The following is a 12,404-nucleotide window of genomic DNA, read 5'->3' on the forward strand; positions in this document are numbered from 1 at the left end:
TGTGTATTTGCAAGCATGTGTTTATCTTAAATTGCGAATAGTTTTTGAACCCTTATGCTCTTGCATTGAATTTGGTGTGGTAACTCATAATGCCCTTCAGTTACTACTACTTGAAAAAACCCTGCAGGTTCGGGGAAAATTGGCCTGCCATATCCCAGTACATGTCGAAGGAGACTAAAACCAAAGATTATTGTTGGTGAATATGGCTGGTGTGCAATTGATGTGAAAAGCCTGTCAAATTGCTCCATAACAATTTCTGGCTTTGTTATTGTTTTATTACGTGATCTTCATTTTGGTTTGTCATCAACAAGCCACCGTACTGAAACTACACACAGAGACAGAATAACATTAAACACTTTTAAATGTAGAAAAACATAGCTCGAGGCTGCATTGACTGGCCGACATGACACTGGCTAAGAAACAATAATAATGATTCGAGGTTTTATATACCGCATTATCACAACCTAGTTCGTTGGTATTTTCAAAGCGGTTCACAAATTATCATCTGTGAGTATAGGGCCTTTGAAACCAGCCAACATCTTTCTCAACTCCCTGGGTAGCATACATCCGGTGCTGCCATTTCGGCGCTCACAGCTAGCATTCTACAATTCTAGAACTGCTCAACCACGTACTTATTTACAGGTAAGTTCAGTGATTTTTATATGCTAATATACACCATAATTTTTGAACCCTAATGCACTTGCATTGAATTTGATGTGGTAATTCATAACGCCCTTCAATTACTACTACTTGAAAAACTCCTGCAGGTTCAGGAAAAATAGGCCTGCCATATCCCAGTACATGTCGGAGGAGACGAGTAAGGCTGACCCCTGGGTGGAATTAGGGGTTGTCATCTGTGTCCCCTGCTTAGGAGATATCGACGAAATCATAATTGATGTGCTGCACCATTGCAATTTCTTCTCTTTTCTTTTTTTTCAAACCCCAAAGCTGGGCGAAGCTGTAAACACTTTGTCCACTTCTGGTGCTTCCCCATGCGTGAAAGCCTTCTGGGAAATTGAGGCCGCATACTGTCTACAAAAATATGATGGTAAACCCTTCGGTTTCGGTATTTATTGCAGTTTACTTGTGAAATATCATGAATTCTCTATTTAATAAAAACATATCTTTAACAGTGAAGACAAACGAAACATTATATCTTCACAAGCAAAAACTTCACTCTATAAGTATTGTCCAATCTGAACGGTACATTATATTTTCTGCGTAGATTTTCAGTTTCAAGTTCAGATGAAGTGACGGCAGAATAAGTGGTTGTGCTGTCTACCTTTGCAGCATACAATATTGTTTTTACATAACTTCACAATTAATATCATTTTTGTCTGAAAATCTTACCATATAATACTAGCAAACGGCAAAATTGCAGTGAAAACCCATTCAAAATGGCGCTTTGTATTGTTGTCAGGCATGACGTCATTATAACTTGGCGTCAAAAACTAGGTTATACATTCCCGTGCTTTTCTGGTGTAGCAAATAGCAAACCTAAACAGCGGGCAAACATACACATAAAACTACTATTTCCTACATTACTTAACAGTTACATTTTGTGTACTGTCAGTAGAGTGAACATCCAGTCCTCGCGTTATACAATGGTTCAATGGATGTAATGTTATGTTTTCTTCGTGCTAGGTGCGGGGTGGGGGTTCGGTTCGGGGGTGGGGGGGTTAAACCAGGATACCTTATCTCCCATCCCTCCCTTAACCCCATCAAGTAAGCATGTGTAGCCAACATCCCGTCTAATGTTTTGTTTACACTACCCTAGTTCTCATTATGAGGACCTGACATTATTTGGATTTGACCTACAGTTGCATGGCGAATGCCGGCGGTAGTGCAGAGGACACGTTCTCTTCCGGAACACCTGATCAGTATTTTCCTTTTTTTTTCAATAGTCACCATGTAAATATTTCCATGGTTCTGGTTTTGCCCCAGTTTTGTCACTTTTATTTCCAAACTGTTGCATCCTACAAGATGTCGGATTAAATAGGTTTCTCCGAGGCTAATTATATTTGTTGTCATAAACTTTGCCTCCAAATTATTCAATTCATCAGGAATAATATCATAATTGTTTCAGAAACGATGGATATACAGATTAACTTAGAACCAGCTGAGAAACAACCTCTAAACTCCGAACATGAAGGTGAAGGAAGCCGTGAAAACGGAATTGACGTCCAACGTGACGTATGGGCACGGAAGGCGGAATATTTACTGGCTCTTATAGGTTTTTCCGTGGGTTTAGGCGTGGTTTGGAGGTTTCCTTACCTCTGTATGCGGAACGGGGGAGGTAAGTAATCAATTTATATGCTTGCTATTTTTATTGAGTTGGGTCAACTTTCGGCCCCACTTCAATTTCTTTTATTGTTTCGCCATGTGTACATGTAGATACATAAAATGAAAAATGATTGCATCTATGATTATTCATTATTACTACTGATAACCGTAGTGGACCTCCTTGCATAACACCAGGTTTTGTAACGGGTGTATACAAGCAAAATTGCAGTTAAATGTCACAGGCAAATATAATTTTGAAAATGGACGACGATTGAGTATAGTGATTAAAATTACTGTTACTGTAACAAAAACATGCAAAATTTTCATAAAATTTAAAATATATCCAACATTATCAACTTGCCTGTGTATGGTTACAATGGTAGTCTATATTTCATACTTTCTAGACACTTTCCAGATATATATTCTGTCTACCGAATTATTTTTATGCAATATCAAAACCGGTAAAATACTTTTTTAGCATGCCATATATATGCCCCTATATACCAATTTTTATAAAAATCGAACAATATCTAAATTTCGACCAATTAGAAGCCTCCGTGCTGTTGCTATTATAAAGATACGTATGCGGTTTTATTCGGAAACCACTTATATCCTTATATTTACATTTGCATGGCATTGTCACTATATAGCCTCTTTGAAAGCTGTGTCGTTGATGGGACTTTAATTACCATTCCGCACGAGCCATAATTACCATGCCGCACGAGACACAATTCTTAGCGTATTAATTACAACACTGACCGGAACTACAATATCCAATGTAAATAAACATGACGGCTGCTGAAATATCGCTGGGCATTGTGAGATTTGATAATGTCATTGTAAATTTATGTGCAAAATAAAAAATAAAATAAAAAACACTTTTATTACAACGAAAACAAACCAAGGTCTGCAATATCGTACAAAATGCACATCGGTTGAAATCACCAATGGCAATGCCGGCAATGGAAACAATTTTAACGCTCATGCAATTTATCAGAAATATCGTCTGTTACCAGTCGATCGAAAAACGAAAATAATTTTGCGCACCGCCTGTCATACACGCACACTCAGATAAAATTTCGTTGAATTCCGCACGTTTTTGAGAAACATGTCGGAAACCTCGTCGGAGGAAGAAACAGGAAGAAATAAGAATAATAATAATAAATAGAATTGCAATTGCGAGCAATAGCGGAAGTCACCCCTCTCCTGCTTAGTACGCAGCCATTTTGTTTTTTCACAAAACGAACACCGCAGTTGTGTTCGTAGTGCCATACAACACCTACATACCAAATTTCATCAAAATTGGATGATATTTAAATTTCGACCAATCAGAGGCGGGGAAATGGCAGCTATTTTGTGTTTTTCACAAAATGAACATATATATGTATATGTGATCCCTGTCACTCTGGTAAAATACAAACTTTTTCAAACTTTTTCAAACTGATTATTTTGGCTCGGGGAATTTCTTTTAACTCAATCGGCGTCAGAAAAATACAACAGACGTCCCGGGTGAGATCCTTAACGGCGATATTGAAATATCAATTACCACGGTCACATACCTGCCGCATTGAGCCGTGAAAAAGACTATAATGAATGTGGTTACCGGTTAAATACTTTCTTATCTCTGTCTCCATATGATGTTACCTGTTCGCTTACCTGTAGTCACGTACATGGGCGTCTATACACTTTGACATACCCTATACGCTACGTTCCATATACAATTGATTTTAAAATGACCCCTGTATTTGCTTGTCTAGGTCTCTGTCTCCACGCTCCGTACTAGGTCTACCTATAAATGAGAAAGGTCTAATAGAACGAATGTTATTACTCGATATGATTTCGACTTTGAAATTTTGACCAATGAGAGGCCAGGAAATGACAGCCATTTTTTTTTTTTTTTTACAAAACGAACACCACAGTTGTGTTCGTAGTGCCATACTATACCTACATACCAAATTTCATCAAAATTGGACGATAATTTTATTTCGACCAATCAGAAGCCTGCATTTGGCCGCCGTTTTGAATCCAAAGTCAATTAAATTTTTGTCGAAAACGAGCGCTGTGCCGTTATAATCCCTTTCACTGAGTTTCATTATGTTCGATGAAATAAAACGAATGTTATTACTGGTGATATGATTTCGCGTTGAATTTTTGACCAATCAGAGCCCAGGAAATGGCAGCCATTTTGTTTTTTCAAAAAAACAAACACCGCAGTTTTGTTCGTAGTGCTATACTACACCTACATACCAAATTTCATCGAAATTGGACGAGATTAAAATTTCGACCAATCAGAAACCTGCATTTGGCCGCCATTTTGAATCCAAAGTGAAATATTTTTTGTTGAAAACGATCGGTGTGACGGTATCATCCCTTTCACTAAGTTTCATTATGTTCCGTCAAATAGAACGAATGTTATTACTGGATATGATTTCGGCCAATCAGAGCAGCGGCAGCCATCTTGGATGGTTGACGCGGGGGGAAAAAAAGTCAGATGCACAACTACAAATTGTACTGATTATGTATGCAAAGTTTGATTAGAATCCCATCAGTAGTTCCTAAGATTAAGTAAGAAACGGAACAATAACAACAAGTCACCCGACTTCGTTCGAGGTGTCTTAATAAGAATAAGTAAGAAACGGAACAATAACAACAAGTCACCCGACTTCGTTCGGGATGACTTTATAAGTTGGAAACGAAACAATAACAATAAGTCTCCCCGACTTCGTCTAGGGTGACTTAATAATAATAAGAAACGGAGCAAAAACAATATGTCCCCATATTTTGTTTGGGGGACATAATTATCCGGTTGTCATTTTTTGGTATTCCTGATGGTGAAAGATGTTATCGGAAGACAACTTTTAAGCAAGTATGAAACATAGACTCGTTTTAGAACTATGCAAATTAACGTGTCAAAAATGCTTAAATCTTTAATGAAAGCCGATTCCAACAAAACTTTATCTGTATAATCCAACCGGTCTCATTATACCGACAACGGGTAAACCAGTCCTTCAGACATCCAATATGAAATAACATTACTTGAAAAACCCTCAGTTTTCTGGTGGATTCCTTTTTTGCCCGTCTCCTGCTTCCTTCAATATATTCATTATCTATTTCCTTTGTGGAACTACAAACTCAATTCCTCCCATTTCAGAACTGGACGACATCTATCGAGATTGCTCTATATATACTAGTAAAAATCCTGAGTATGGTAATCTGTTTTGCTAACTTTTTCAGCCTTTAATTGCAAAACTTTTAGATTAATGATTTGATGGCTCAAATTAAACCATATTATATAAAATAATATATCGTTTGCCGTTTAACCTAATGTTGGTCAATGATCAAACAGCAGAGCAGGCCGCATAGACACGTTGACCTCTCCAGACTGCGAAGGCAAAAGGAAGGTACGCCTTCATGTCGGGGAGGTTTGTTTTTGTATTGTTTTACGGGCTAATGTGTCCCAATTGAATACTGTAATGGATACCTGCTGCAGCGTATTTCACTTAGGTTGCACTCTAGATTCGGTATCAGATCCTAGTGTCGCTCTAGATTCGGTATCGGATCCATGGTGTCGCTCTAGATTCGGTATCAGATCCATGGTGTCGCTCTAGATTCGGTATCAGATCCATGGTGTCGCTCTAGATTCGGTATCAGATCCATGGTGTCGCTCTAGATTCGGTATAAGATCCATGGTGTCGCTCTAGATTCGGTGTCAGATCCATGGTGTCGTTCTAGATTCGGTGTCAGATCCATGGTGTCGCGAGGAGGCAATTGCACACAAATATGAACAAACAAATTATAAATTTGTATCAAAGATCGACTTAATTCCAATAATATTACGCAAAATAGGTTTTAAATTGGTCAATGTTAGGCACGTCGATATACAAATAGACTGATAGTAAGTACCCGTTCAGAGAGCGAATGCTGAATGCTGTTAGAAAAAAATATCAAAATCAAATATTATTTGGAGTCATCTTGTATTCTTTCTCTTTATTCAGGTGCTTTTTTGATCCCGTTTTTCATTTTTATGGTAATCTGCGGATTTCCACTCTATTTCCTGGAGTTGAGCCTCGGACAGTTTTCTGGGAAAAGTCCGTTGGTTGTGTGGTGTATTTGTCCTCTGTTTCAAGGTAAGCAGACATCAATGGTGATTGAAATACTGTCAACGTATTAACTTTTCAGTGTGCAACTAACAGAACCGGTCGCCGAGAGGAAGTTATCCACTCGCAAATATGCATAGACCTTTCATAAATAACACGTACACGTTTTAGGATAATTAATTAGACAAGCCTTATTTTCACGCATGCCATTAATCTTTTAACAAACCCTTCAAACGATAAATAAATAAATAAAGGTGACTCAATCTCAACACAGTTTGTATTCCCTGCCTACCCTTTCTACAGCGGAGGAAGAAAACGGGTGGCGTATTGGAAACCACAAACCAATTCCACTAGAACACAATGCTAGTAACTTTTTGACGACGTCGCAATTTTAAAAGCAATTCTCAAAGATCGAGTTATTTAAGGTGGCTCTACACATCGTCGTTAGTGTCCATTTTCGTGACGTACTTCCGGAAAAAGTACCGCGGACTCAATTATCTCCATCGAAATGTGCATGTACACTGTGTCGTTATTTCCGTGTTGCGTATCGGACATTTAAATACCGTAGTGTTAATTATAGTAAACAATAGTACACTTGTGTGACGATGATATGTCATCACCCAATATCGAGACTTAATTGGGAAATGTGTAATCACAAGTTCTTCAAAAAAAAATATTCCGATACAAAGACATACACTTTACGGGAAGACACTGACACGAGACAAGACGACTTCAAGAAGGTCATACATATGTATACGAAGCGCATGCAAAGCAGACTGATGTGTTTTGTGTACTGACCCCATATGTGCATATCACGTGCTTACACGAGTTCAAAAGCTCGAGGTCGTTACGACTTTCGCTGTCGAGCGAGTTATGCTCGTAATTAAATATACAATGCGCTAGTATGCTGTAGAATTATGTCCAAAGTGTACGTGATTGAGAGTAAGTGGTTCCGCAAAAGAACAATAATTTCACAATTTTGATATCATAATTTTATCTAATTTTTGACTATCAATTTTGATACATGTAAAAAGAGATAACAGTCTTTGTGTAAATTTTATCACTCTGCAAAAAAATCAGAGGTTTTCAAGGAAGTCAACTCTCACCAGGATCAAAGTGATTGTAAAATGCAAAATAAATAAATTATAATGCCATTGTGTATATTTGGTTCAATTTCCAACTCTTTAACAAGCCATCCTTAAGATAATAAAATGTATTTGAGGTTTCTAGGCTACGGTCACAATAACGTCCATAATTATCGTTCAGATAATACAAACTCAAAAACTTAATTGGTGTTTTTTTAGGTTTGGGATTTTGTATGGTGACGATCTCGTTCATAATTACCTGGTATTATGGCCTAGTGGTAGCTTGGATCCTCTGCTACCTGTTTTACTCGTTCTACCCGACGTTGCCATGGGCATCGTGTGATAATGCTTGGAACTCCGACAGATGTGTAGTCCTTCGTTCAGTCAGGCCTGAAAATGCTTCCCGTTTTGCGTCATCAAATGAAAGCGTTTACTTGAACGTGTCGTATGGAATCAATGTGTCGTATGGAATCAATGCAAGCATCAGTAACAATACCTCATCATATCCGAACCCATCAATGGACTTCTACCCAACCGCCGCTACGGAGTTTTGGAGGTAACATTTGATGCATAATAATGAGTTGGATTGCTGCAGCTTCAATAGCTCCTTGACCATTAAGTATTATTTCATAATTAACTTAAAAGTGTCGTTAAAACATCTGTTGTCCTGAAATGGTATGTTAACAAGTGTTTGGTCATTCGAGATTTGAAGAAACAAGTAAATAAAGGAGTAAGAAATAGTTCATCGTCTTCGTTAACTGATGAATCTAATTATATGTAGCATAACGGAAAACATTTATTAATCACAGATACAGAATTCTGGGCATGTCCTCTGGCATTGACGTGATTGGTACACCACAATGGCATCTAGTACTGGCTTTGTTTGTCGCCACATTAGTGATCTTCTTGTGTGTTATGAAGGGAGTGAGATCAGTTGGTAAGGTAAGTGTTTTTGCAATTGAAGGAAAGAATAAATGTTAAGCCTGCTGTATCCCACTGCATGTTACAGCAAGGTTACAGGTTCGGGAAAAGAATATGTTGCTGTATGTTTTTGTTAGAGGGGACTTATATGGGCTCCCTTGCAAAATATGGGGTTTTCGTCTGGGTCCTCTGCTCATGAAACATTAAGTGCTTGTTAAATTGGGTTCAATGTCCCCTTAATAATTAACGTCAAACGAAGACGGCTACCAAGGGAGCCACAACCGAAAATAAACTGTCAGGAAAATAAGAAAAGATAAAGATTCCAAGTGTTGCGAAGGGGGCAGAAGACAACGTTTGTTTGCTCATATTAATTGATCGCCTAGCAATTGATAATCGGCATTACATTGGTCTGTAATCCAAACTGACCTTAAGTATGCGTTGATTGTTTTACTACAGGTAGCGTACGTGACCGCCACATTGCCCTATCTCCTTCTCACTGTAATACTGATAAGGAGCCTGACGCTGGAGGGATCTCTAACAGGAGTCTTATACTATATAAAGCCTGACTTCTCACGGCTCCTAACTGTAAAGGTGACGCAGAGAACTACACATTGTATTTTGTTACACACTAATTAATCTGCGGTCGTTTGATTTCTAAAACAGCAACACGCTTACATGAATTATGAAGGTTAAAAACAACTAAATTTTCGCAAATAACAACATTTAAGCTTATTCAAATGTCTTATATTGAAAATCAAATTGGATGTTAAAATAAATAGAAGATAATAAAAGGTCAGTTGAGATGCAAATATTGTACTGGATATTCATGTTTTTGGTTTGGTTTAATTTTATTTAACGTCCTATTAACAGCTAAGGTCATTTTAGGACGTGCCGCCATGTGTGTTGTGTTAGCTTGCATGCGTGTATGTGTGCCGGAGACAGGGTGAGTTGGTGTAATCGCCTCCTTGTATTAGTGCGGATCTGATTCCGACTTTATAATGCTATCTCACAGAAATAACATGCCGAAGGCACCCAGCACAGCATCTCGCCAGGCCACATTATACTGAAATGGGTGAACAAGTTGTTGCTATAACCCTAAATGCTGAACGTTTAGCAGGGAATAACAACTACCATTTTTAAGACTTTGTGTGTTTTGAATATTACGAATTAAAAGAGAGAGCATGTTTAAAAAAAAATGGTTTTAGTGACTCCATGAATTGTTTTACATTGATTCGTTTAGGTATGGTTTGAGGCAGCTCTACAGGTGTTTTATTCACTAGGACCAGCCTATGGAGGAGTCATCACTATGGCAAGTTATAACAAGTTCCACAACAAGTGTTTAGGGTACGTTCTCCTCTGCCAATACCGACATCATCTACGCACCGATAAGTAAATGAATACATTATAAACTGTTTTATATTTCATTTCAAATCAACTTTGTTGCATTAAAATACAAATGGATTAAGCACAGGCGTTGCCTATTGCTTGGTATGATATAAGAGACAATTCCAGCTGTGAAATAAGTGTTTTTTTCTCTTTATTCAATATATAATCATAGTCTTATCATGTTTATATGTGAAAATATCATATATAATGATACAGTAAAATAAAATCATGAATCATGTATACTTACAGTCCATCCTTGATATACATGCAAACATCGATCCCCGTGTATACTCCAGCCACTTTGGTTCCCATTAGAAATCCCGTCACCTGTAATATTTGCTTTCATTATTAGATAATCGAGTTACCTGTGTTCCTACGAGATAATCTAGGCACATTTGTAACGAGGCTTGGCTGCATCCTTCACATATACATCGTCGGACGAGATAGATAATCCAATGACCCATCCATTCACATTATTTAGCCTGTGGTTTTATCCAGTTTAGATATCTTTGGAAACTGATGAAACCTTTGAAAAATCGTTAAGGGAGGAAATCTAATTCTATTGCAGTGATGCAGCTTTATGTACCGCGATGGATTGTTTTAGCAACTTTTACTGTGGTTTCGTCGTATTCAGCATTCTAGGATTTCTCGCTCATGAATCAGGATTATCAGTAGAGGACGTTGCGGAGGGAGGTAATATATGCCATTAAAACAAATAATGCTTTCTTTTGATGTATATGAATATCAGACTCATAAATTTATCTCTGGGGCTCTCTCTAAAGCTCAATGAAATATATCTGATCCAACAATACACTCATACACTCTAGGACATCAGATAAACAAATATGGTATTACCTATGTTTCGTTAACAAAAGTGTAATAAACATGCATGCTCTTACTTTATCATGTAGAAACATGAACAAAGGAAGAGCCCATAGCTACTGTTCGATCCTAACAACTTATTTGTATATGTTGCTTATGGCCTTGATGTTGAGCATTAAAGCGAGTGAGGTTTTAATTTCTCTTTCTCCCTTGCCAAAGTCGTTAAAATCGAAATTTGCTATTCTTTGCTTGACATTTAGCTATAAATGGGTGGTGGTTTATATTGTTCAATATCCTCGCAACAGCCAGGATCACTAGGGGACGGGCTTCCAGTGAAACACCACATGAAAATTAGAAATTAGAGGGGTAAAAAAAGTTCAAAAAAAAGGAAAGATAAGAAAGGAAAAAGTGTTGCAATGGGGGCAGCATATCAATCGTAGTCTCGCGAGAACAATTTCGGCGAACAATTGTCATTACATATCCAACAGAAATCTGCAAAGCTACACTCGTGAATTTTTGTAAATCCTCATAATAATGAACCAACGAAAAAACACGTTTGCAGTAATCACATCTCTGTATATTTCAGGGCCGGGACTTGTGTTTCAGGTATATCCAGAGGCCCTATCACGCATGCCCTTGCCACATTTATGGGCCGTTCTGTTCTTCATCATGCTCCTCGCTGTTGGTCTTGATAGCCAGGTAAAGAATCATAATGAACATTCTTTATTTGGATACACTTCTTTGTATTACATGAATGTAGTATACACTTGTTTCATGGTCGTTTTCTTGATGATGGTGAGAATTGTCTCGATATTTTGACAAATTCCTTTGCCAAACTGTAGCTATAATTTGCATCAAAAAGTTAGCAGAGATGCTTATATGTTTATGTTGCTAGAGAGATCGATATGTATAAGTTACCGAAAGGTTAATTATGTATAATTATCTACAAAGGTTATATTTCTTTAATGCTTTGCCTAAGTTTGCACAATTGGAGACAATCCTCGGAGGCCTGCGTGATATGTACCCATCTACGTTTGGGAAGAGGAAAAACCTTCTGCTGATGGTCATGTTCTGTGTATTTCTCTTGATAAGCTTGATATTTGCAACACCGGTAAGTCAACATACTGCCCAAATACACATGAAGCCATGAACATAATATTTAAATAATGCGATATCTAATTTTGAATAAATGCTGTGCATAATTAATGGAAATAATAAGACATCTATTTAGATCTAATCTCATCATTAGAAGTCTTGGTAAACATAAGTCTACTGTCTACTGTTTTGTACTTGTATCGGGGATGTCTTGTGTCTATTAAGGTGAAAACAAAACACAATACAAATGATATATCGTCTACTTTGTCGCACATCGGTTGCAACAGCAGTTAAGACCAGTTTTATCCAACTTTTTGCCCCAGGCATCAAAGCAACGGGTCAAAGGTACCTTTAATATAGAACTTTTTCGTTGGTGTGTTGACGATGTGATGTACTGTATTTTTGCTTGGTTTATTAACGCAGTGATATATGATATCCTCGATATTCCAGGGGATATGCTCACATTCGCTCTCTGTACCCCTGGAATATGCCAAAGCATTATTGAATGTACGTGATTAGCTATTTCATTGGTCTCAGGTAAAAATAACCACTGGCCACTCGCTAGGCTGATACCTGTCCTTTGAAGATTACAGAGGAGCGACACCTGATTTCAAAGTTAGTCAATTGTACCGATTCGCGTCCGACAGATCCTTTTTATACGCCCGTCGAAGACGGGGACGTATTATGTTATCACGTGAGCGGGCGGGCGGGCGGG

General features: G+C 37.8%; 1 protein-coding gene across 1 annotated transcript in view; it reads left to right on the forward strand.

The window, feature by feature from the left end:
* The first annotated feature begins 606 nt into the window (after positions 1 to 606).
* LOC110440475 (sodium- and chloride-dependent betaine transporter-like) overlaps positions 607 to 12,404 on the forward strand; it is a 37,789-nt gene continuing 25,991 nt past the window's right edge. The window contains exons 1-10 of the mRNA XM_021483580.1: positions 607 to 642; positions 2,087 to 2,296; positions 6,279 to 6,410; positions 7,685 to 8,021; positions 8,275 to 8,407; positions 8,843 to 8,977; positions 9,627 to 9,730; positions 10,341 to 10,465; positions 11,181 to 11,293; positions 11,574 to 11,705. Of these exons, the coding sequence (XP_021339255.1) occupies positions 2,092 to 2,296; positions 6,279 to 6,410; positions 7,685 to 8,021; positions 8,275 to 8,407; positions 8,843 to 8,977; positions 9,627 to 9,730; positions 10,341 to 10,465; positions 11,181 to 11,293; positions 11,574 to 11,705 (1,416 nt within the window). The 5' untranslated portion in view covers positions 607 to 642; positions 2,087 to 2,091. The remainder of the gene's footprint in view (positions 643 to 2,086; positions 2,297 to 6,278; positions 6,411 to 7,684; positions 8,022 to 8,274; positions 8,408 to 8,842; positions 8,978 to 9,626; positions 9,731 to 10,340; positions 10,466 to 11,180; positions 11,294 to 11,573; positions 11,706 to 12,404) is intronic.

The sequence above is a fragment of the Mizuhopecten yessoensis genome, unplaced genomic scaffold (genome assembly GCF_002113885.1).
Source record: "Mizuhopecten yessoensis strain PY_sf001 unplaced genomic scaffold, ASM211388v2 scaffold11183, whole genome shotgun sequence".
NCBI lineage: Eukaryota > Metazoa > Mollusca > Bivalvia > Pectinida > Pectinidae > Mizuhopecten > Mizuhopecten yessoensis.